The sequence below is a fragment of the Peromyscus maniculatus genome, chromosome 4 (genome assembly GCF_049852395.1).
Source record: "Peromyscus maniculatus bairdii isolate BWxNUB_F1_BW_parent chromosome 4, HU_Pman_BW_mat_3.1, whole genome shotgun sequence".
Classification (NCBI taxonomy): Eukaryota; Metazoa; Chordata; class Mammalia; order Rodentia; family Cricetidae; genus Peromyscus; species Peromyscus maniculatus.
In genome coordinates, this window is record NC_134855.1 from 16,507,884 (window position 1) to 16,528,676 (window position 20,793).

At 47.8% G+C, this 20,793-nt stretch overlaps 1 protein-coding gene across 4 annotated transcripts in view; it reads left to right on the forward strand.

Moving 5' to 3' along the window:
- The first annotated feature begins 7,270 nt into the window (after nucleotides 1–7,270).
- The window catches only part of Pax8 (paired box 8), a 59,571-nt gene continuing 46,048 nt past the window's right edge, over nucleotides 7,271–20,793 (forward strand). For 2 of the 4 annotated variants that reach the window (XM_015999554.3, XM_015999555.3), the window contains exons 1-2: nucleotides 7,271–7,405; nucleotides 7,740–7,847. In XM_015999554.3, the coding sequence (XP_015855040.1) occupies nucleotides 7,823–7,847 (25 nt within the window). In that variant the 5' untranslated portion in view covers nucleotides 7,271–7,405; nucleotides 7,740–7,822. The remainder of the gene's footprint in view (nucleotides 7,406–7,739; nucleotides 7,848–20,793) is intronic. The other 2 variants (XM_006981073.4, XM_015999556.3) reach the window with 1 other exon arrangement.

Below are 20,793 nucleotides of genomic sequence, written 5' to 3' on the forward strand. Positions count from 1 at the left end.
CACATACATTATTCACACCAAACACACACCCCATCATACCACACATACCCTATACACACCCCACCACTCACACACAGCCTGTACCATACACCCACCACACATACTCCATTGTGCACAATTCATATACTGCCCCTGCATGCCCCTCACCATACCACATACATACTCCATATCACCTATAGCCAATCTCACACACATACTATCACCACACACATATCATATATACCCCCACTCTACCACACGCTAACATGTATACCCTATACTATACATAATACCATACCAAACACAACACTACTCCACACACCCACCATATGCACACACATACAAATGCCCTACACTATACGCCCAGCATACCACCTACATGTGTATCACATATATAAACCCACACAAGATATATACATACCACATAGACACCACATATCCCACACACTAAAGAGGTTCTTGCTCTAATCTTGCATACTTTTATAGACCCATCCCATACCACACACAGCTGAGAGTTTCCCCATACATGCTAGGGTGATACCTGAGGTTGCAGACCCCCCTATCTGGAGGCACACAGCTCTAGAACTGAGGAGCATTCTCTGGAAGTAGACGACTCCTCCCCACCCCCTCAGCCCCAGCTGAGGAATATAACCTGGCAGTAGAGACACAGAGCAGGCTCTATCCATGAGTGTGGGGCTGAGGGTTGGAGGATAGAGGTCTCAGAGCCCCCCAAAGCATAGAGGAAAACACAGTTCACTCACACCTGTGACTTCTTGTTCCCAGGTCCTTCTCCATCCTTTTCTTGGCTGAGCCTGAAGAGAAATGATTTTTCTTGAAAAAGAGGAAGAGAGAAAGAAGAGAGAGAGAGAGAGAGAGAGAGAGAGAGAGAGAGAGAGAGAGAGAGAGAGAGAGAGAACGGGAGGAAGGAAGGAAGGAAGGAAGAAAGAAAGAAAGAAAGAAAGAAAGAAAGAAAGAAAGAAAGAAAGAAAGAAAGAAAGAAAGAAAGAAAAGAAAGAAAAAAAAGAAAGAAAAAAAGAAAGGAAAAAAGAAAGGAAAGAAGGAGGGATGGAGGGAGGACAGATTGACAAAGCCATGATGGGAATGTGAGCAAAACGAATGGAACTCACCAGGGCTGCCGCATACAGCATGACACTCAGAGGAGAGAAGCATTTGGGCCAAGAGAAGGAAATTCTCCTTTGTAGTGAGATGCCTAAAACCAGAAAGGGTTTATGAACCAACAAAGTTTAGGAAAGGGCAGAGGTGGGTGAAGGACCCTTAAACAAACGTCTACAGTGTCTGTGCTTTGTGAATGCTGCATGTGTTCAGGTAGGGAGCAGACGTATCCCAACAGTTGATTCTTTTCACTCTTTGAGGTGCCAGCCTCTCTGAGGACAAGCCTCCTCCTCACCATGGGCAAAGCATCCCCCCAATGCCATTGAGTCCCTGAAACTGACATACACTCTCTGCTTTACTTTGGAGTTTCGTGCAAGAGCTGCCTTGGAGTCATGGCTACTAGTCATGCCTTAATATAGACATGAGGTAGAGGAAACCATGCTGGATGGCATATTAGCTGCATCTGAGATCGGACCAAGATTTCACCACTCAGCAGCTGAGTGACCCAGAGCAGGGCCTGTGTCCCAGGGGCCTCCAGACCCTGACTCCACTGGGTACTCGAGTAAATAAATGGGGCGATCTATAGAGTATTCAGTCTTGCCGGCATTTAGTAATACTTAGCAAGTAACAGTGACAGCCGCTTTTATCACAAGGATTCCTTACTTGGCATTCTCTCAAGATGATGATCTGTCCACTCTAGTACAGGGGCTGAAAGCTGCCAGAAAAGAAAGGAAAACAAGGTCTCAAGGCCCAACAGTCAAGGTAGGGTCTGTTGAAATGAACCTAGGTCCGCAGGAGAGTAGACATGGCACCTGCTCTGCTCAGAATGTGCCAGAAGGTTTCCAGAGGACAGTTTGAGACAGGGGACAAAAGTCAGGTTAGATCTCCCGAATCTTCTTCATGTTTCAAGCCATTCCCCACAACTCCACTCAACCCCCAACCATTCTGCTTGCCGGTCCCTCTGTCAGTGCCCTGGGCACTGCCAGGGACTGGGGAGGGCCAACCCTACTCTGTTGTTTCTGCTAAGAGCGGGAACCCCTGGCATTCCAGGTCCATGGAGAACAGAGCCAGTCGTGGCCCTGGGTTTTTTCCTTGGCATGTCCCCAAGAACAGCTGTCAGGACAGTAGCCCCCTTGGCGCCCTGGAATGGGTGGAAGGATTCCTGCAACCTGACTCCTGCTGTCCCAGGCTGGAGCACAGGGTCCTGGCCAGGGGAGGGCATTCCTGTTTGCTGAGCTGCTAGCTTTCCATCTCATGGCAGGGGTATGTTCGCACCGTGGGGTCTGACCTCACTCTCGCCACACCCTGGCTTCCAGAAACCCTTCTTCCTAATGGGAGAAGGATAGGTGCTGGGAAGAGGGAAGAACCACGCTGGAAGGAGCAGAATCGCCAGCATCTAACACAAGACCTGGGTCCCTACTGCTTACTGGATCCTGCCAGTGGGGTGCCCTGCTCAGGATAGTTTCTGTAGGCTCCGTTTTTCTCCTTTGCAAGGCAGGTTACAAAAAGGATCCAGCTCATTATCAGTAACTTAAAAACGATTATTAGTAGAGGGAAACATGAATTTCCCCTCTAGCCCACATATGACTCCTTTAGTTATTTCTCCGTTTTCTGCTACCCCAGTAAAGATTGTTCTTATTCAGCCATAAGGAGCACCAGGCTCCCCCTCTAGCAGCCAAGGTAGATGCTGCCAAGGGGCTACAGAACGGGCAAAAGCCCAAGGGATGTGTGCCAGGTCACATCTCCAACCTTCCCCAACTGGACAAATGCCACTGGTGGCTTTTTCCAAACTGCCTTTCCAACCAGTGGCCCCTTTCCTCTCACCTGCCAGGACCTGAATTTCTATTTCTGTTTTGAAAGCCTCAGGGAAGCGGACCAGAATAATTAATGATTGATTCTCAAGCACAGCCACCAGGAGGCCCCAGGGCAGGCTGCTAGCCATTTCCCTAAAGTGTGAGGACAGAGTAGAAATCCCATGAGGCCACGGCAGGATTGGGCTTGTTCCTAGGGGTGCGAGCAGTGAGAAGACTCTAGGTGCGCAGAGCACGGCTAAACTTTGCAAACTAAACCCACGAAGTTTGCAGACTGAAAGAAAGAGGCCGCAGCACCGGCCCTCTGTGTCTGCCAGGACCTCTGCTACCTTCCTTTTAGGTCAAAGGACATCTACCATTCCTCTCCCAATGGCCCCCACCTCGCCATAGCTCTGCGCGCACAAGCACGTGCTCACTGGCCCCTTTGTCTTGAGGTTCTCACTCAGGAGACTTTTGAAAAACTCGTCCTGCTTTGGGGAAAGGATTAAAGGAACCGATGTCTACTGAAAAATGCTAGAGGAGTCTTAACTCTGCCCTTCTCGGGCACACTGCCTCTGCCTTTGTTGTCTACTAATAATTAACTTTTGTACCTAGCTGGTTTTCAAAGGGCTTTCGCATTTGTAAGGCTATTCATCCTCACAGCAAAGCTGCGAGGTAGGCCTACCCTTTCTCTCTGACTCACTGCATCCCACATCCCACAGAAAAGAAACTGAGGCTCAGAGAGAAGAATGCTCCCATTTCACACAATCAGGTCTGGAGCACTCATCTTCTGACTCAGAGTGGATCTCTCTCTCTCTCTCTCTCTCTCTCTCTCTCTCTCTCTCTCTCTCTCTTTCTCTCTCTCTCTAATTTTGAGACAGAGTTTCTCTGTGTAGTTTTGGTACCTGTCCTGGATCTTGCTCTGTAGAGCAGGCTGGCCTTGAACTCACAGACATGCGCAGGCCTCTGCCGGGATTAAAGGCGTGCACCACCACCACCCCTCCTGGAGTACTCTCTTATCCCTAAAGTGTGCATTTTAGTTCAGGAATGGTCATTAAGTAGGGGGAGATAGGCTGTCAGAGTGGTGGGAGCCTTATAGTCATGCCTGTCCTCCAGGAAGACAGCACAGGCCTGCATGTTGAAGATGAGGTTCTGGGTTTTCTCTGCTGTGGTACTTAGGGTACCATTGAGTATGCCACAGGAAGTACAAGGTGTGGGTCACCTAAGCCAGCAAGGCACCGGGATTCTACCTGTGTAATCAAGCACACACACTCATCCGGGGCTACTTACAGAAGACCCAAACCACCCAGCTTGAATCAGCTAGCATGATGAGCTCAACCTGGTTTGCCAGGGCAGCCCTGGTTGAGTGCCAAAAACCTCACCACCAGGAGGATCCAGAAAGTTCATTCTACTACTACCAGCCCCATGGTGCCAAAGATGGCCCTTTGAAAGTTCACCAGACAAATGTTGCATGCATTAAAGTCCCAGGATATTATGTACACTCAAAAAGTTACCAACTTTGGCATAGGATTGTCACATTCACCAGGAATGAATAGAAGGTTAAGTCTAAAGGAATATGTATTTCCACCAACACTGAAGTATGTGGCCAGATTTCTCAGATTTTTAGAAGTCAACCAGCATTATTCATTATTGGATTTTAATATTGGTAACAAATTAAATTTTCGTTGGGAAACACAGAGTACAGAACTTGTAACTGAAGAAAAAGAGGGAGAGGGGGAGGGGGAGGGAGAGGGAGAGGGAGAGGGAGAGGGAGAGGGAGAGGGAGAGGGAGAGGGAGAGGGAGAGGGAGAGGGAGAGGGAGAGGGAGAGGGAGAGGGAGAGAGAAAGCCAGGCAGTGGTGGCAATATATTTAATCCCAGTACTCAGAAAAGCAGAGGCAGGTGGATCTCTAAGTTTGAGGCCAGCCTGATCTACAGAGAGAGTTCTAGGACAGTCAGGAAGGACTACACAGAGAAATCCTGTCCCCCCCAAAGCAAAACACCAAAACCAAAACCAAAAACTTGTAACTGGGTTTAAGCTCCAGGCTGCTGGTTGAAGACCTGGGAGAAAAGCTTCATGTATGCCAAGCAGAAGAAGAATAGGTGGGGTGGGAATAGGGGGGTGGCGGGGGGTGGGTATTGGTATTTTAAAGGGAACTAAAAGTCAATATATAAATAATTTTGAAATTTTTAACTAAAGTCAAAGAGAGGGTTGAGACCTAAAAGCTTAAAGAAAAAGTTTTAATAAACACACATCTTTCAACCTTTTTATTTTTCAAACGAGGAGACTGGTACCAGAGAAGCTTCGTTCAGGTACCTGGGTATTGTTTAATGACATGTCTTCTTCTGTCTAGGTTGCAGGAAGCCAGTAATTAGAAAACAAGGCATGGTGTTCTTACTCCTGGTTGGTTCTAGAAGATCAACCCTGCTCAGTGTTCTTCCGGCCATCTGTGTCCCCTGCAGCCTGAAGCAGGGGTGCCCGTGAGGCATGTGGGCCTGTTTTTCCTTGAGAAGTAGCTATATTCTCATATTAGAATATTGCAATAACTTGCTGTTGGCCTAAATATGGAAGAAAAGAAGACTATTTTGCTGGTCAGTAAAAAGAATATTGGCCAGAATAGACTCATTAGCTTTAATAGTTATTAAACCTTTGGCTTGGGTGGAACTTCTGAGTTTTTTTTGTTTGTTTGTTTTTGTTGTTGTTTTTTCGAGACAGGGTTTCTCTGTGTAGTTTTGGTAACTGTCCTGGATCTCACTCTGTAGAGCAGGCTGTCCTTGAACTCACAGAGATCTGCCTGTCTCTGCCTCCTCCTCCTCCTCCTCCTCCTCCTCCTCCTCCACCACCACCACCACCACCACCCGGCTTCTGAGGTTTTCAAAACCCTGTGGGCAAGGCTTCTCAGATAGCCTGGAGTACTGCCTCTGTAGAGAAGGAGCAGATTCTGATCTCTGCTGTGGCCTGCTCACCCACACCTTCCCCCAATGGAAGGGCAGGAACAGAAATGCAAAATAGCCCGTGGGGTCCTTAGGTCCTATAAAGATCCATGTCCATTAGGACACAGTTGAGTCGTCTCTCCCCAGGAGGATATTATGGTAGAGTCAGATTATCTGGACCTTCCAGGACTGTAGAGCAGTCTTAAATAACAACACAGAAGCATTTAAAACAATAATGCACTAGATGCTTTCATTTAGAGCCCTTTAATGATTTGTTTACAGACACACATTCTCTTTCTTTTCACAGAATGACTAGATTTCTCCTAAATTGAGATGTGAGAATGGATAGATGGGTTGTGAAATAACTTTTTTTTTTTAATTCAAAAAGTTGTGAGTTTTCATACACAGGCCATGCATACATTTCCCTGAGCATCCCAGAGTCCACTCCCCCTGTCCTGGCTCCCTCCCCAGTCCAGCACTTTATTCTACCCCTCAAGGCAGAACAGTCCCTCCTGCCCCACGGGGCTGTCCTCTCAGCTGTAATCCTAAATCCAGAGATCTAGTCTGAGATTGCTGGTGGGTAGAGGAGGGGCATGACTCACTGGCCTGTGGGCTCTCCAGAACATGTGCTCCCACGTGCTCACAATGTCCCCTTGAACAGCGATTCGGTGTCAAAGAGAATAACCATGAAGCCACTGCCACCACTTAGGGCCCCTTATACCTTCCCAAAGAATACCTTCTACATCACAGAAGCCATTGGCTCCTGTATCATTGTCATGGGTCAGCTCGAACCTTCCCTTCTCGGAGGCACAGGATAAGGTGAAATCTAGGCTCTGACAGCTTCCTTTAAACGCCTCTCCCAAGTTCCTAATTCCAAAGAATGAAAGAGAGAACTGATGGCTGTGCATGTTGGAGAAGAGAGAAAAGTGCCTTTGGTCTCAGTAGTAACCATTTCCCTTAACCTAGTAGTGGACAAACCTCTGTGGTCCAAAGAAAGTGGCTTGATCAGGCATCTGCTCTAGAGAGAGCCAAGTAAGTAAGTAAGGCCATCTTGCATGAGTGGGCTTCTACTGAAAAGACCCATGCCCTCATAGGGAAGTTCTCACCCAGAAAGGGAAAGGTCCCTTCCCCAGGAACAGGGCCAGAGGAGGGTTCCTGGGTGTCACAGAGCGACCTTGAGCTCACTCTGGTGGTCAGTGACCCCAAGAGTTTCCAAAGAACCACATCCTCGGGCCCTGGGCCTTTCATCTTCCACTCCCCCAGTATTTCCTGGCTTGCTGGGTTAGGACTCAGCCGCCCTCTCTTCCCTCCGCTGGAAACAGAAGCTCCAGCGAATGTTTCTAACTCCTGAGTCCACTCAGCCATGTCCCCCTTGCAAAATCCTCCCCTTCCCTCACCCCCCTGCACCCAGCCAGCCAATCGGCGGCCTGAGAGCCTCGCCAGACACATCTCCCAGGGCCTCGGCGGGATAAAACTGGTTGGCGATGCCAGGTGGATGGGAGCAAACTTCAGAAGGAAGAAGAGACGCCTGGGCCCTGGGCACCCTCAGGGGCAGACCCAGGCAGAGAGGGCCTGAGGCCAGCCGGCCAGGTATGTTGCCTACGGGCTAGAAGGGAGCTGATTGGGAAACAGCTGGCCTGTGGGAAAGGAGAGGGTCCCAAGGAGTCTAGCAGCTTTTCCCCTCTCAAGTTAAGTGGGAAGAGGCAGGGGAAATGGAGGGACAGGGTACCTGGCTGGAGTTTGGGGCTTCCTAACCATGGATCCTCCCAAAAGCACATTCGCTAGGCCAGGCTGAGGTTGACCTCCCTTTACTCAAAAAAATCTCCTACTCTTGGCACTCAATAGGAATCAAAAGACCTGGGTTGGGGAGGGGATGTGGGGCTGGGGCCTCCAGTCTCATGCCCTTTGCCCTGGGTTTATGCAGGGTAGCAGCGTGGCAGCTGGCGCCGCCAGGACCTGCGTAAGAAAGCCGCGAGTGTTCAGCAGGCTGCGAGCGACTCCCCGGCGATGCCTCACAACTCAATCAGATCCGGTAAGGACCCCCAGCCCTCGCGCCGCCGTGTGTGTGCGCTGGGGCGGGTAGGGCGGGTAGGGCGAGAGAGCTCACGCTCCAGGCTGGCGGAGCCCACCTGTGTGGGGACGCAACTGGGGGCGCCTCGGGCCTGGCTCTCCACTGGGGACTGCCTTTCTGCTCTCCAGTTCTTGGGTCTGCCCAAGCTGTCCTTCCCCGGCCTTGGTTTCTGAGAACCACGGGAAGCAGTGAGAGGTTATCTGTGGGGTCATAAGGGTTGTCCTTTGCACCCCTCCAACCATCTTGCACAGCCAATGGACAGGGTGGACATCCTGTACACTCTCAGGCCTTAGGCCAAGCAGATTCTAGACTTGCCGCGACCCCTAATCCTTGGTCTCTGGGTGTAAGCAGTTCTTCCCGAGACTCTCCTAGGGCGCCCTGAGCGCACCGCCCCCCCGCCCCCGCCCCGTGCCACCTATGTATGCATGTCTCGTCCCACGGAAAAAAGAGTCTGGGGACTGGGGGTCTGGAAACGGTGGCGCGCTATGGTTCTTCTGGATGCCTTCCTACCTGGCACAGAACCACGCTCGGGGCTTCCACTGGCGCAGACTACGCCGGCCGCCAAAAGATCCCAATTTTCCTCCCCACCTGCGCCCCAGCCCAGGGCCTTCAAAACCTCCCAAGCTCCCTGCAGCTGTCCCTGGTCGGCCCGCTCCCGGCCCGGGCCAGGGTGTGCTCGGGGAAGGACCCCTAGGGTCCAGGCTGGCTAGCGTGGTGGACGCCCGCCACCCAGTCGCACGGCCAGTGCGGACAGCTGGCGGAGGCGCGACTCGGCCCGCGGTGATGGATGGAGCCAGGTCCGGCGCGAGGAAAGCGATTTATGGGGCCAGGGCTCATCGCGATCGATTTGGGTCGGCCAAGTGAGAGGAAATCAATATTTCAGATGAATTCTCCGCGAATATGAAGTCGCGCTCAGCAAACGGGACATTTGTTATAATAAGGAGGGTCGGATCCCGCGCTCCGCGCGGCTGAGATCTTTATTTAGCTACCAGGGTCGGACTGTGCGGCACAGTCTCGGCTGGGAGGGCCCGGACCGCACTGGAAGGGACACCACCAAACGCCCAGGGCGCGGAAAGGTTTCCTAAACGCTTTGGCTGTAAAGCAGTGGAGGAGACAGAGGGATGCTCACTCCCCACCCCCTTTCCCCGCTCCCAAAGTGGGACCCTAGCGATCTTAGCTGTCTTGGCGACTTAGGGCAGCTTCAGGGACTGCAGCGGCTGGAGACTTCCCCGCGCTACCCTAGCGCGGAAGCTGCCTGGCACTCCTGATCTGGCTGCTCCTGAAGACCCAGCGCGCCCCTGTGCCACTATCTAAGGCCAGAGCAAGATTTTAGCCCCCTAATCTTTAGCCAAACTAGCGTACTGAGCATTGCCTCTGCCCCGGGAGCTGGGTGGTTTTCCAGGCCCAGCGGGGTCCTGGTCTGGCTGCTGCTAACCTCCCTGGCTAGGCTTTTGGCGCTTGGGGTTCACTCTGCTTCAACCTCCTCCTGACCTTTCTGGTGGTGACAAGAGTGGGCATTCTCAGACCTCGAATTCCCGAGGATGAACGAAACTCTTCTCAAACACTGCTTAAGAAATAAGGGTGTCAGAATTTTTCCGGATTGGCTTGTTTTCGTTCTAAAAACATTCCTTAGAATAAATGAAATAAAAGAGGAAAAGACAAAAGGCACGATTTACCTTTTTATTCTCAACCAACGACTGCCCCAGTTGCTGAAAGATAGGCACTTCCCCACCAGCTCAGATGCAGATCGCCCTTGGGTGTGATTGTCTCCCCGTCTGTCTCCCTCCCCACCAGGTAGTTTTCTGTCCGAGAAAGCCAAAGGAGCCTCTTTTTTTCCCCTCCTCCGAACAAAGGAAGAAATAAAACCGCGAAGGAGAGGAAGAGAGACTTTCTCCATCCATATAGCACGATTTTTAAAAAAGATTAAAATTGCCTAAAGGAACCCCAATAGCTCAAATCTGTCCCGCGTCTCTCTCCTGATCCCTGTGTAGGCAAAGCTGAGCCAGAGATGCTTCCCCCGCCCCATCATGTATTTGACACCGTGCTCCTTATTTAGAGAAGAATTTGTAGCTGACCCTTCTGTTTTTTTTTGGTTTTTGGTTTTTTTTTTTTTTTGATAAGCCCATTCTTCAGGTTTAGCGGCTGGTCCACAAATCTGCTGGCACCTCAATTTCTGCCTGCGGCTGCGGAGTCTGCGGGTATAAGTTTTCTGTGGAGCAGACTCCAGAGCACAAGAGACCTCTAGGGTTTTTTGCCAGAGCCAGGCCAGGCCAGGCTCCCCTGGTCCAGCCATCCTAGTGCCCAGCAAAAGTTTCCTTCACTCTGGCGCTCAGGCTGAGGCGGCTCACCCTTCACCCTCCACTCATCCTGGGCTAATCTAGTCTTGCAGAAAGGTCTTAACATCTTTACAGCTTTAGTCTCGAGGATAGTTTGTGCTGCGAGTGAATTATTTTGACATCTGTAGGTCAGCGTTGGGCTGAACGTTCTGTAAATCCGCAAGATTTTTTGTTGCACCGGGGACAAAATTCTCTAAAAGCAGAAGCTTAAAAAATATTTTGAAAGAAGCGTGAAAAATGATCGGCGCCACTTAAATATTAAAATGTAAATAAATACCGTTTCCGTGAAGAAGGGAGTTTCGTGATAAGCAAGCAGATTGTCATTAAAAGTCATAGTCAAAATACTTGTGGAGAAACTATCCCCTCCGTCCGTCCTGAAAACATCATTCTAGCGGCGGATGAGAACAAGGGAGAGATCGTGTCAAAGCTGCCTTTAAACACCTAAAGCGGGTGCCTCCTGGGAAAGAGGTGGAAAAAACTCAACCGGAAAGGATCTGCCTCTTTCCAGGTTTCTTGCTTGGCTTGGGAGGATGGGGGCGGGGGGAGAAAAGGAAAAAAAAGGTTTTCTTGAGAGGTGAACCGGTGTCCAGGAATATAAAGAGGTATTGGGGTTCCTCAATTCATCTTTGTTTCAGGATGGTCCAGCTTCCCACCCTCTGCAAGTTAATTAGGAGATAATTTAGTTGCCTTGTGAATTAGTTTTAAGATAAGTATCTTTTCAAGCATTGTCACTTTAATTGCCCCACTGATTGATAAGAAGTAATTATTTCTAATTGACACTTTTTTGATGTCTATTGGAAGCATTTATTTGAGACCTTTTTGGAGTAAAAGGAAAGTTAATTAATTTTATCAATCTACACCCAAAAGGACTTTGCCTTTTTTTTCTCTTGAAAAGGACAAAGAACATGAAGGAAACAAAATAAAAATAGATACCATGGAATTTTAATTATTAAGAATCATTTTGGTTCAAAGGAGATCCTGTGTCATCTATTAATATAACAAATCAGAACATTTCATGAAAGCCTCATATCTCCAATTTCAATGAGTGCAACTATTACGGGCTGGGCGCATTTTCCATGGATACATTTATGAGCCCTTTTTGGCATTTTCCATGGATACATTTATTAGCCCTTTTTGCACCTACTTCATTGTGGATCAGGTTCCCTCTGCTTTGTAGCCTTTTTTTTTTTTTTAAAGTAAAATCAATGAAACTTGGAATTCTCGGAACAGATAAAATCAGTTTTTGTTAAGAGCTAATTGTGAGTATGATTTACTAACAGCATCCTTGCTCTCTGTAATTATTGATGGAGCTGGGTGTAAAGGTGAAACTTTACTTATGGTGGGTGACACGCGGTCTCATACCTAAACCTCGGAGTAAACAGTTTAATCATTGACCTCCAGCACATTGTACTGCAACAGAGAAAAAGACAGGAAAGAATAAGGAAAAAGAAAAGAAAGTGGACAGAAGGGGATGGGGAGAGGGAGGGAAGGAGACTGCAGGAAGTGATAAAAGTACCCCGTTTACTTTGGGAAGAAGGTGGCCCAGTGCAGGTGACTATGATCTTTAATTAAAAAAAAAATTGAAATCCTAATTTCAGAACTCACTCTTTTGAACATATACTCTCTTCCACGGTTCCTGAGCCATCCCTAAACATCACCCCAAGCTCCCTCTTTTCCATGATTAAAAGGAGACAAACTCTTGGGCAGCCAACTGGTTAAGACATTAGGCATCTAGCTTTGAAAGTTTTGATTTGAAAATTTATGAAGAGGAACCAAAAAAGAATACACATTGTGTTCTAGGAACACACACAAAGATTTGGGTGTTGTTTTTATTTTTTCTGAAAGCCTCGTCTCTGTTTGCATATGCACGCTTCTCATAGGCAGATGTGTGACTTAATGACTTAAGAAGATATTCCTGAATTAACCCAGCTCTCTCTCTCCCCCCTCTCTCTTTTTCTTTCTTTCTCCCTCCTTGTCTCTTCCTCCAAGCACACACACTCAGGAATTGTGCAACTCAGGAAGAGAGGAATATAATCATGTAAAATACGCTCGCATCAGGTTAATTTCAGCCAGTGTCTTTTTCAATCATTTATGTGAAAAAATAAAATCTTGTCTGCTTTTAATTCTGTTTCTCCAAGATTATGTGGAGCTGCAAGAATGAGGAAACATTTCAAATGAAAATGAAATTTAAGACGTACAAACAGCAGATAATATCACATACCAACCTCACTATTAGTGAAACTGGAAAAATATATAAATAATGCAAAAAAAAATCAGCAAGGGAGAGTTTAGTAATGGAAAATTCCCCTGCAATTAAATGAAACAGTAATTTAGTGGAGATATGCCTGAATGAATTAGCATTTATTAATTGGCTTTCATAAAAACAATGTGTGTGTGTGTGTGTGTGTGTGTGTGTGTGTGTGTGTGTGTGTGTAGTAGAAATTATAGATTCCCAGCAGGAAAGGTTGCTCAAATGTTCACATCGAGTTATGTCCTTATTGAGTTCTCTCTTTTTGTGTGTGTGAAAAATTCCTGTTCATTCACTGACAAGTTTCACATGCACATAGAGAGTTTGCAGGAAGGGGAACCTGCCAGAGCAGAAAGAATGAAGCTGCCCTCCCTATTTTATTGATACATTTCTAAACATGAAACCAAGAAGACACACACTGATGTAGTTGGCTGCTTTGCTTAGGAACATCTGAACGAGCTTAAAAAAAAAAAAAAAAGGAAAAAAGTGAGCTGCCTCCTCTGGGGAACAGCTAGCCAAGGCAGGGAAGGTTGCTTTGTGGTTTCAGTCCTTACCCAGACTGCTAGAGCATCCTCTCCAGCCCAGGCAGGAACTCTGGTTTGTAATGTCAGCAAGGCCCTTGCCAGAGTTGACTGGTGCATGGATGTGTTTACTTTCTCTCGCCACAGTTGGTCTGTCTTCCTTCAGTTCCGAGCATTTTAAAGCCACTCTACCAATGCTAGGAGGGCCAGAGTTCTCAGCTGAGCTTCGAAGCTTTGAGCTCTGAGAGTCTGAGAATGAGAGCCAAAAGATAAAAGAAACGTGTGTGTGTGTGTGTGTGTGTGTGTGTGTGTGTGTGTGTGTGTGTGTGTGAGAGAGAGAGAGAGAGAGGGGGGAGGGAGGGAGGGAGGGAGGGAGGGAGAGAGAGAGAGAGAGAGAGAGAGAGAGAGAGAGAGAGAGAGAGAGAGAGAGAGAGAGAGATTTAAAAGGAGGGAGCACGGAATGAATTCCCGTTCAAGACTGTGGATTATTTTGCCTGAGTTGGGTAAGTTGGTATTAGCTGAGCCACTTCCCCTCCTGAGCTCCCACTTCCTTCCGAGGTGAAACTTCAGGGTCCAAAATGCGTCCTAAGAGAGCATACCTCACACCATGCGTGTTTCTTTCTGGATTCAGATGGCAATGCCTTGCTTAGCCCAGGTTCCTTGGGAGAAGGGAGTCCAGGCATATGAAACATGTTCAAAGACTGTTTCTAAGTCAGTGTCAGTTAAATGAGTCTCTTCGAGGTAAAAAGTACAAAGAATAACCATCAGGGGGCTCTGGACCCTGAAAGCGAGCCAACCCCAGTTCCCCCAGCACACCAGAGTAAACCTGGAATGGAGGATCTGAAGCCAAACAGGTGGGAAGGGGCTTCAACCTTTTTTATCTGCATTAACAGATTTAATGCTTTAAAGCACATCTGTGGAGAGAGATGGTTATTTTCTCAGGTTCAGAGTCAGGCTTAGCAGGCCTACTAGGATTTCCAGACTCCCCTCCAGTCCACTCCCGTGGCCTCGTGAGGGCCTGATGATCAAATATTTATTTTGTAGGGGGGCAGAAAAAAAGTCTTCATGGTAAAGTTTTTGGGTAAACTCTTCATTCCTGCCACTGAGTGCGAGCTTTGCCTCAACTGAAGATCTTTCCCTAGGAAAGGGGTCTGGGTAGAAGTCAGCATCTTTGTCCAAGGATAAGGGTAGGGAAGTTCAGATGTCCCTCAAGAACTCTTGGGCCCCTTGTCTACACTCATTCCCAAGGAGCCCACTCCGTGGTCCCGAATGCCCTGTGAGATGGCAAGCATGCCTAGGCTCTGCACAGCCATCCGTGCACCCCCTCCTGGTCAAGCAAGGCTGCTTTTATGACCAAAGAAGGAGATCCCTCCCCAAGAGCCAAACTTAGCCTGGAGCTCAGTGCCAGGAAGCTGAGATTTTCATCTCCAAGGACTGTTACAGGTGTGGCACTGTGCTGAGAGCAGCGCATCCATCATCTCGTTTAATTCTCGTGACTTTGCCTGACAGGTATGGCCATGGGTATTTCTCATGGACAGAGAGGCAGATCTCAGTCCATTCCCTTTCCACCCAGAAGCCAGCTCATCAAAACTTGGTAGCAGTAGATGGGCGGCCCACACTTACAAACTTGATAGAAACTGAGGACACTAGGTAAGGAGGCTGCAGAGCCTGTCCCAGCAGGGATTGCTTGAGACCTTAGTCTGTCAGCTTATTTTCCTCAGCCAGGTCCCCCAGTCTCTAGCAATTAACTAAAATGGGTTTGTCTGCAGCGTGGTCTGTCTTTCCATCTGTGAAGGGAGGGAAGTGTTTCAGTTCTCTCTGAACTTCTTGAACATTGTTGAGGGGTCAGCCATTAGCCGAAGCAAAGGGAGGGGCCTTTTAAAAACACATTCCTCCAAAACTATCACCACATCTCTGTCTGTATCCGAAGACACGCCATCATTGGGCACCTAAGACAGTTGAAAGCCCATAGGAAACTTCATTTCCTCCCGCAGCAGCTCACAATCACATTTACTGTGAGTGCCTGGGTTTGCTTCAGGAGCGCTGAGTGAGTATCTGTGATAGAAACAGTTTTGGTGTCTCCAGGAGGCCCTTCCTACTTTGCCAAGGGCCAGTACTGGGCATCTAATCTCCTGGCCATGTAGCTGGGGCGCTGGGTGTGGGGCACTTTCTCCAAGTTGAATTTTGTTTCCTCTGCTGCTTCCTGGGGTCTCTCACTCAGGGCATCAGGGCCGCTACAGAGTTCCTTTATAACATTAGCTCAAAATGGGGTTCGTTTTAACCTCTTCGTTTAGCTGCTGAGCTGGTTACAATTTTTGTGATGATTTGATTTAAGCAGAGAAACTGAAAGAAAGGGCATATTTCCCCCATCTTTAGCTCCTACCCCTTCTCTCTCCCTCTCCCCCCTCTCCCTTATCTTTTTCTTCCCTCCCTCCCTCTCTCCCTCCCTATCTCTGTTTCTCTCCGTCTCTGTCTGTCTGTCTGTCTCTCTCCCTCTTTCTGTCTTCAGCCACTGGGGCCGTTGGTTTTGTCTTTTTCACTTGTTTTCCCAAGTGGCCTTGGAGTGACCTGGCAGTTAGTTCTAATTAGTCTGCTGGGACATATTGTCACTGTCAGAACAGGGCAGCAGGCTGGTCCGGCTGAATGACGCATCTAAGGGAGAAACGGCTTAATCCGCTGTCATCCCGTGAACGTGTGTTTGCACACACCCAACCCTCTGTTTGTGTTGTAATTTTTATTCTTTGGTGTTTCCAATATCTGAGGGAGACAGCGGAACTATTATCCCTGGGATAAGTTCAGAGGCTGTGAGGTGTCAAGAGGCTGAGGGACTTCCAAAACGACTGTGAAGCCAGGGTCCTGTTCCAGCCTCCCCCATGGAAGACCCCGCTCTGCAGGCAGCAGGAGCGGGCTGAGCCCTGGAGGCTTTGTTCTTGACCTGGGGCCTCCTCGGTTTCTTTCTGTGTGACCAGAAGCAAGTCTGTTGTCTTTTGGGGCTTGATTACTTTATCTGTATGAAATTGGGGGATGTTTCAGGGCTTCTAGGGTATATATAAAACTAATGTCCAAATGAGTATATATAATACATAGTCAATATATCAATATAAATATATTGATATATATTCAAAAGAAATTAATATCCTCACCATGGCACATAGTGGCTACTTAAGATTTCTTTCTTTTTTTTTCTTTCTTTCATTTTTTTCACTTTTTAAAAAAGGAGACTTTAAGAGCTAGGTGGTAGTGGCACACACCTTTAATCCCAGCACTCAGGAGACAGAGACAGGCAGATCTCTGTGAGTTCGAAACCAGCCTGGTCTATTGGGTCAGTTCCAGGACAGCCAGGGCTACACAGAGAAATCCTATCTCAAAAATCCAGAAATAAAATAAGATAATTAAAAATAGAAATAAATAAAAAATAAAAAGAGACTTAAGTAGTTCGGGTATTGGAGGATAGCATGAATTTCTGAGGTCTCTCTCCCCACCTTCTGAATGCCCCATGAGCTACCATGACTGGATTATAAGGTGGTGGGGATCAAACCCTAGGATTCCTGTATGCCAGACAAGCACTATAAATAAATAAATAAATAAATAAATAAATAAATAAATAAATAAATAAATAATTGTTCCATGTCATGGCCACCAGGGCATTGAGTGTCCAGGACACATTTCCAAACAACACATTGTTTTAGGAGGTCTTTCAAGACTTCAAATGGAGAACTTGAACCCAGGACTGAAACTTTGTTCTTGTATAGATTTAGGACAGACCGTTTCGTATTCCACATGGACAAACCAGTAGGCCCATCCTATAGGAATGTTGAGATAAAATAAAGGGATACTTGGGAAGCGTCGACTGAGATCCCTGAGGTCACTGTCAGCTGTCACACTATCCTAGCTAGAAAAGCACTTCTTGCTTCATTTTGCAAGAAAGCTTAGTACCAGGAGCATTAAGCTTTCAATAGAATGAGCTGCCTGTGGACTTTAGGTTGGAATCCAGAACATTCTAGGGCAGTGGTTCTCAGCCTGTGAGTTACGACCCCTTTGGCAAACCTCTATCTCCAAAAATATATACATTACGATTCGTAACAGTAGCAAAATTACAGTTATGAAGTAACAACAAAAATAGTTGAATGGTTGGGGGTCACCACAACATGAGGGACGTATTAAAGGGTTGCAGCATTCGGAAGATTGAAAACCACTGTGCTAGGGTCTTAATGGAATCTTCCTGGGAGCCCCTGTGTCTTAGTGATTATGCTGTGTATGCAGCTATGACAGGTCATGCCAACGTTTGCCTTAGAAACTTGTTTTTAATACAGACCCGTATCACTTAGTTTTTAGAAATTAAAAACCACCCATTTCCCGATTTCTTCCCTTTTCTCCCCACCTCCTTCTCTATCCACCTCTTTGCATAATAATAATCCAGTTGGAGCCTGATGGCCAACCCTGGTTGACATTGAAGTCTTGGGTACTGAGCGCTAGTTGCTGACTTCAGCTTGGCTTTGCTCTCTCGTTCGAACACTGACTCTGTTCTTGAGGAGCCTCAGAAAGGGAGTGGCCATTGTGGGGTGGACCGCCCCACACTCACAGACCCATTTTCTTATGGGCATCTGATTCTGACTCTGGGGTGGAAATGAGGAGGAGCGACGTGGGCAAGAAACAGCACTCGAGTCAACCTAGGAAGCAGTTGGAATCTGGGAGACAGCAGTTTATCTCAGCTTAACTAGCCTACATGGAGTGCCACCTGCCATGTTCAGGGCACCATGCCAGTGATGGTGGCATTTGTGGCCAGGACACAGAAGGTGAATGGCTGAACTTTCATCATGAAGACACGAGAGGCACCTATTCAGGGCCGGGAAATGGATCTTGTGAATCCCTTTAAAGGGAACAGACCCATAGAACCAGGATGGGGAATAGGCAGACTAAACAACTCAGGGGCAGGACAAGGACAAACGCTGACAAACAGGGCAGCTGGGAGCACCAGGAGGCTCGGGCCATTTATCTTGAACAGCCACCAGAGAGCAACCTCGTCATCACTGTTGACAGATAAACCTCCTCTGGTCTGGTGGGTCCCTGAAACGCTCTGCTCCAAAACAGTAGCCTGGAAGCCTGGGTAGGACCAGCAAGCTCCAGGGAAGTCTACGCTGGAGCTTCATCTCCATATGGCTGGGCATCTCAAAATGAGACAGAATTATAGGTGCCAGCATCATGGACAGAGGCCCACTTCTGCAGAGCTAAAATGCTAGGCTCTACCAGCTGGACGGGGTCCTTTGCCCGGGAATACCTGAGGCTCCGCAGCACATCCTGCTCCTGCCCAGCCTGCTCTTTGATCCCATCCCTCTAGAAGTTGTTCTCTGCCTCATGCAGTGTAGACACAATGGTTCTTTCATTTGAACACCGACTCTGTCCTTGAGAAGCCTCAAAATGGAGGTGGCAATTGTGGGTGCCTTCATCTCATGACAGGCATCTGTTGCCACCCATCGCTGGCATCTGCACACCTCTAACTGTTTGCAGACTATTTTTTTCTGTGTTCGTCAATCTGCCCCACACAGACGTCACCCATCTTGAGCCCAGAGAAACTAAGTTTCCCTTTGGTAAAGGATAAAAGGGTATGATTAAAAGGTTGGTCTTTAGGGTCACGCATACCCAGCTTTGAAGCTCTTCTTAACTGCTTATACTGTGTGAGCTCAGTGGCACTTTGTCAATCAATTGTGACCCACTTGCTGCCCATATCAGAATTCTCTGATTCCTTCTTCTTCCCCAGTCTCCCCCACGAAATCCTGGTGCTGTGTTTTTATGCCTGTTTGTAGTCTGCTTTGTTTATGGGGTGTTTATCTTTGTGACTCCTACATTTCAGGCTTGAGCTATCTGAGGGTCTGTCAGGACCCTCACACACACATGATGAGAACTACATAGGATTTAATCATACTAAATAGCCCAGCTAGCCCCGGAAGAGTTAAGGTCAAGGGGAGTCACAGATGAGGATCTGTCATCACACTTTCGTGACAGAAGACTGAGGGTTTGCACACCTGGGCTCGGGTCCTACAGTCCTTGTGGCAGATCTCGAGCCTCTTCTCACAAACCAGAGCTCTCTCAAGGGACCTTGTGGTACACCCTAAAGTGTGGTGAGGGTGGGTTAGAGGCTTTAAGATGAGAGAATATATTGTCTGTGGCCTGTTCTGTGTGAGCAGGATTTAGAAAATGGGAAGAAAGGGCCTCCCTCACAGGCTGAAGTCCAGTGAGAGCTGCTGAGACACACAGACACTTAGATGCCCACATATTAACACACACACACACACACACACACACACACACACACACACACACACACACACCTGATACACCTAATACATGGACATACACATACGACCAGACTTGGAACTAGAGAGAGGTATAAAGGCACACGAGCCACTTTCTTGTGGGCTCATACAAGGGTATGGCCAGTTCTGAGAATGAGTGGGTGGCTACTTAAATGTTATAGTCTGGACACCTGACCATTTTCAGTTTAGTCCTCCTTCTTGGTTACACACACTCATGTACATACCACATATGCTGGTAGATGTAAGTTTACATACAGACCTGCACTACTACCTTCTTACACACATAGACACACTGGGAATAAGACTTGACAATGTTTAGAAACTGCCCTAGGACTGCAGCTGATAAATGGGAAAGAGAAGTCCCTCTGTTCTCAGAGACCCCTAGAGACTCAGCTATGAAATTACAGGTGTGACTGATATGTCTCGGTTGAACCCACAGTTGCAAGGAGATGATAATAGATGGAGTGGGAAAGCAGAATCCAAGCTACCCAGGGACTCTGCTCCATACTGTGGGTTCATTTATGCGTGGAGAAATAGCCCATACTACCTTGGGTTTGTAGCTTATGGTTTCAGATACGAATAGAGGAATATGGTTTATCTGGACATGTCCTAATTCCCTGACCACAGTTCCTTACGAAGTTAAAGAACATGGGTGGTCATGGAGGTTCAGTAGACACTCTCGGGTTCAGCGTTATTTTTGTCAGCTGGGGCTCAGCAACAGTGATCACTTGCTGGTAGTCACCTCTAATATCACTAGCTCCCTGGAATTCTTGGTGGATCTTCCCTGACCTGGATGGTCACTAGTGGCAATCACTGAAGGACTTATTCTTTGCTAATCCAGCTTTTTTGTACCCTGAGGATGGAGCATTGAGTGCATGTTGTCCAGGCAGGATCCCCTGCTCAGAAGAGACCATCGTCTCTAACATGCCGCTCTGGTTTGAAATTCTGGAGCAGCTCTTCCTCTTGGGGCCCTTTGGCATTTGTCCCGAGCCTCCTGCACAGCTACACCCAAGCTTACACAGGTGGTTATTGGAGAAAACCCGAAAGGGAACGGGGAAAGTTAGCAAGTCTCAGGAACGTATGAGGCCAAGATGGTTGAAAACACCCACAGAGCAGTGTTTATGATTACTGCAAGCAAGATGGTTTACTCAGAGAGCAAATAGTTACCACTTTCATAAGTCTGCAATTCTCAAACAGCGTTTTCTTGTAGCATCCATACAACAGAGCCTGAAGTGCTAGCAGGGAACAGTGCATTTGTAGACAGAATACTTTCAAGTTGAAGGTGTAAGTTTTTCTGCTTGTGAGCTTCTATGCCTGTTTGTTGGGACCCAGGATCCAGGATCTGATTCAGCAATGCTGTCAAGCTCGCTGCTTCAAAGTGTTTGTTGTAGAACAATCTGACAGCCCTGACTTAATCCATGTCAGAACAGCTGGCATTGAACTGAAGGGGAACTTGTCTGATGTCCACACAGAGATTATGCCTCTCCA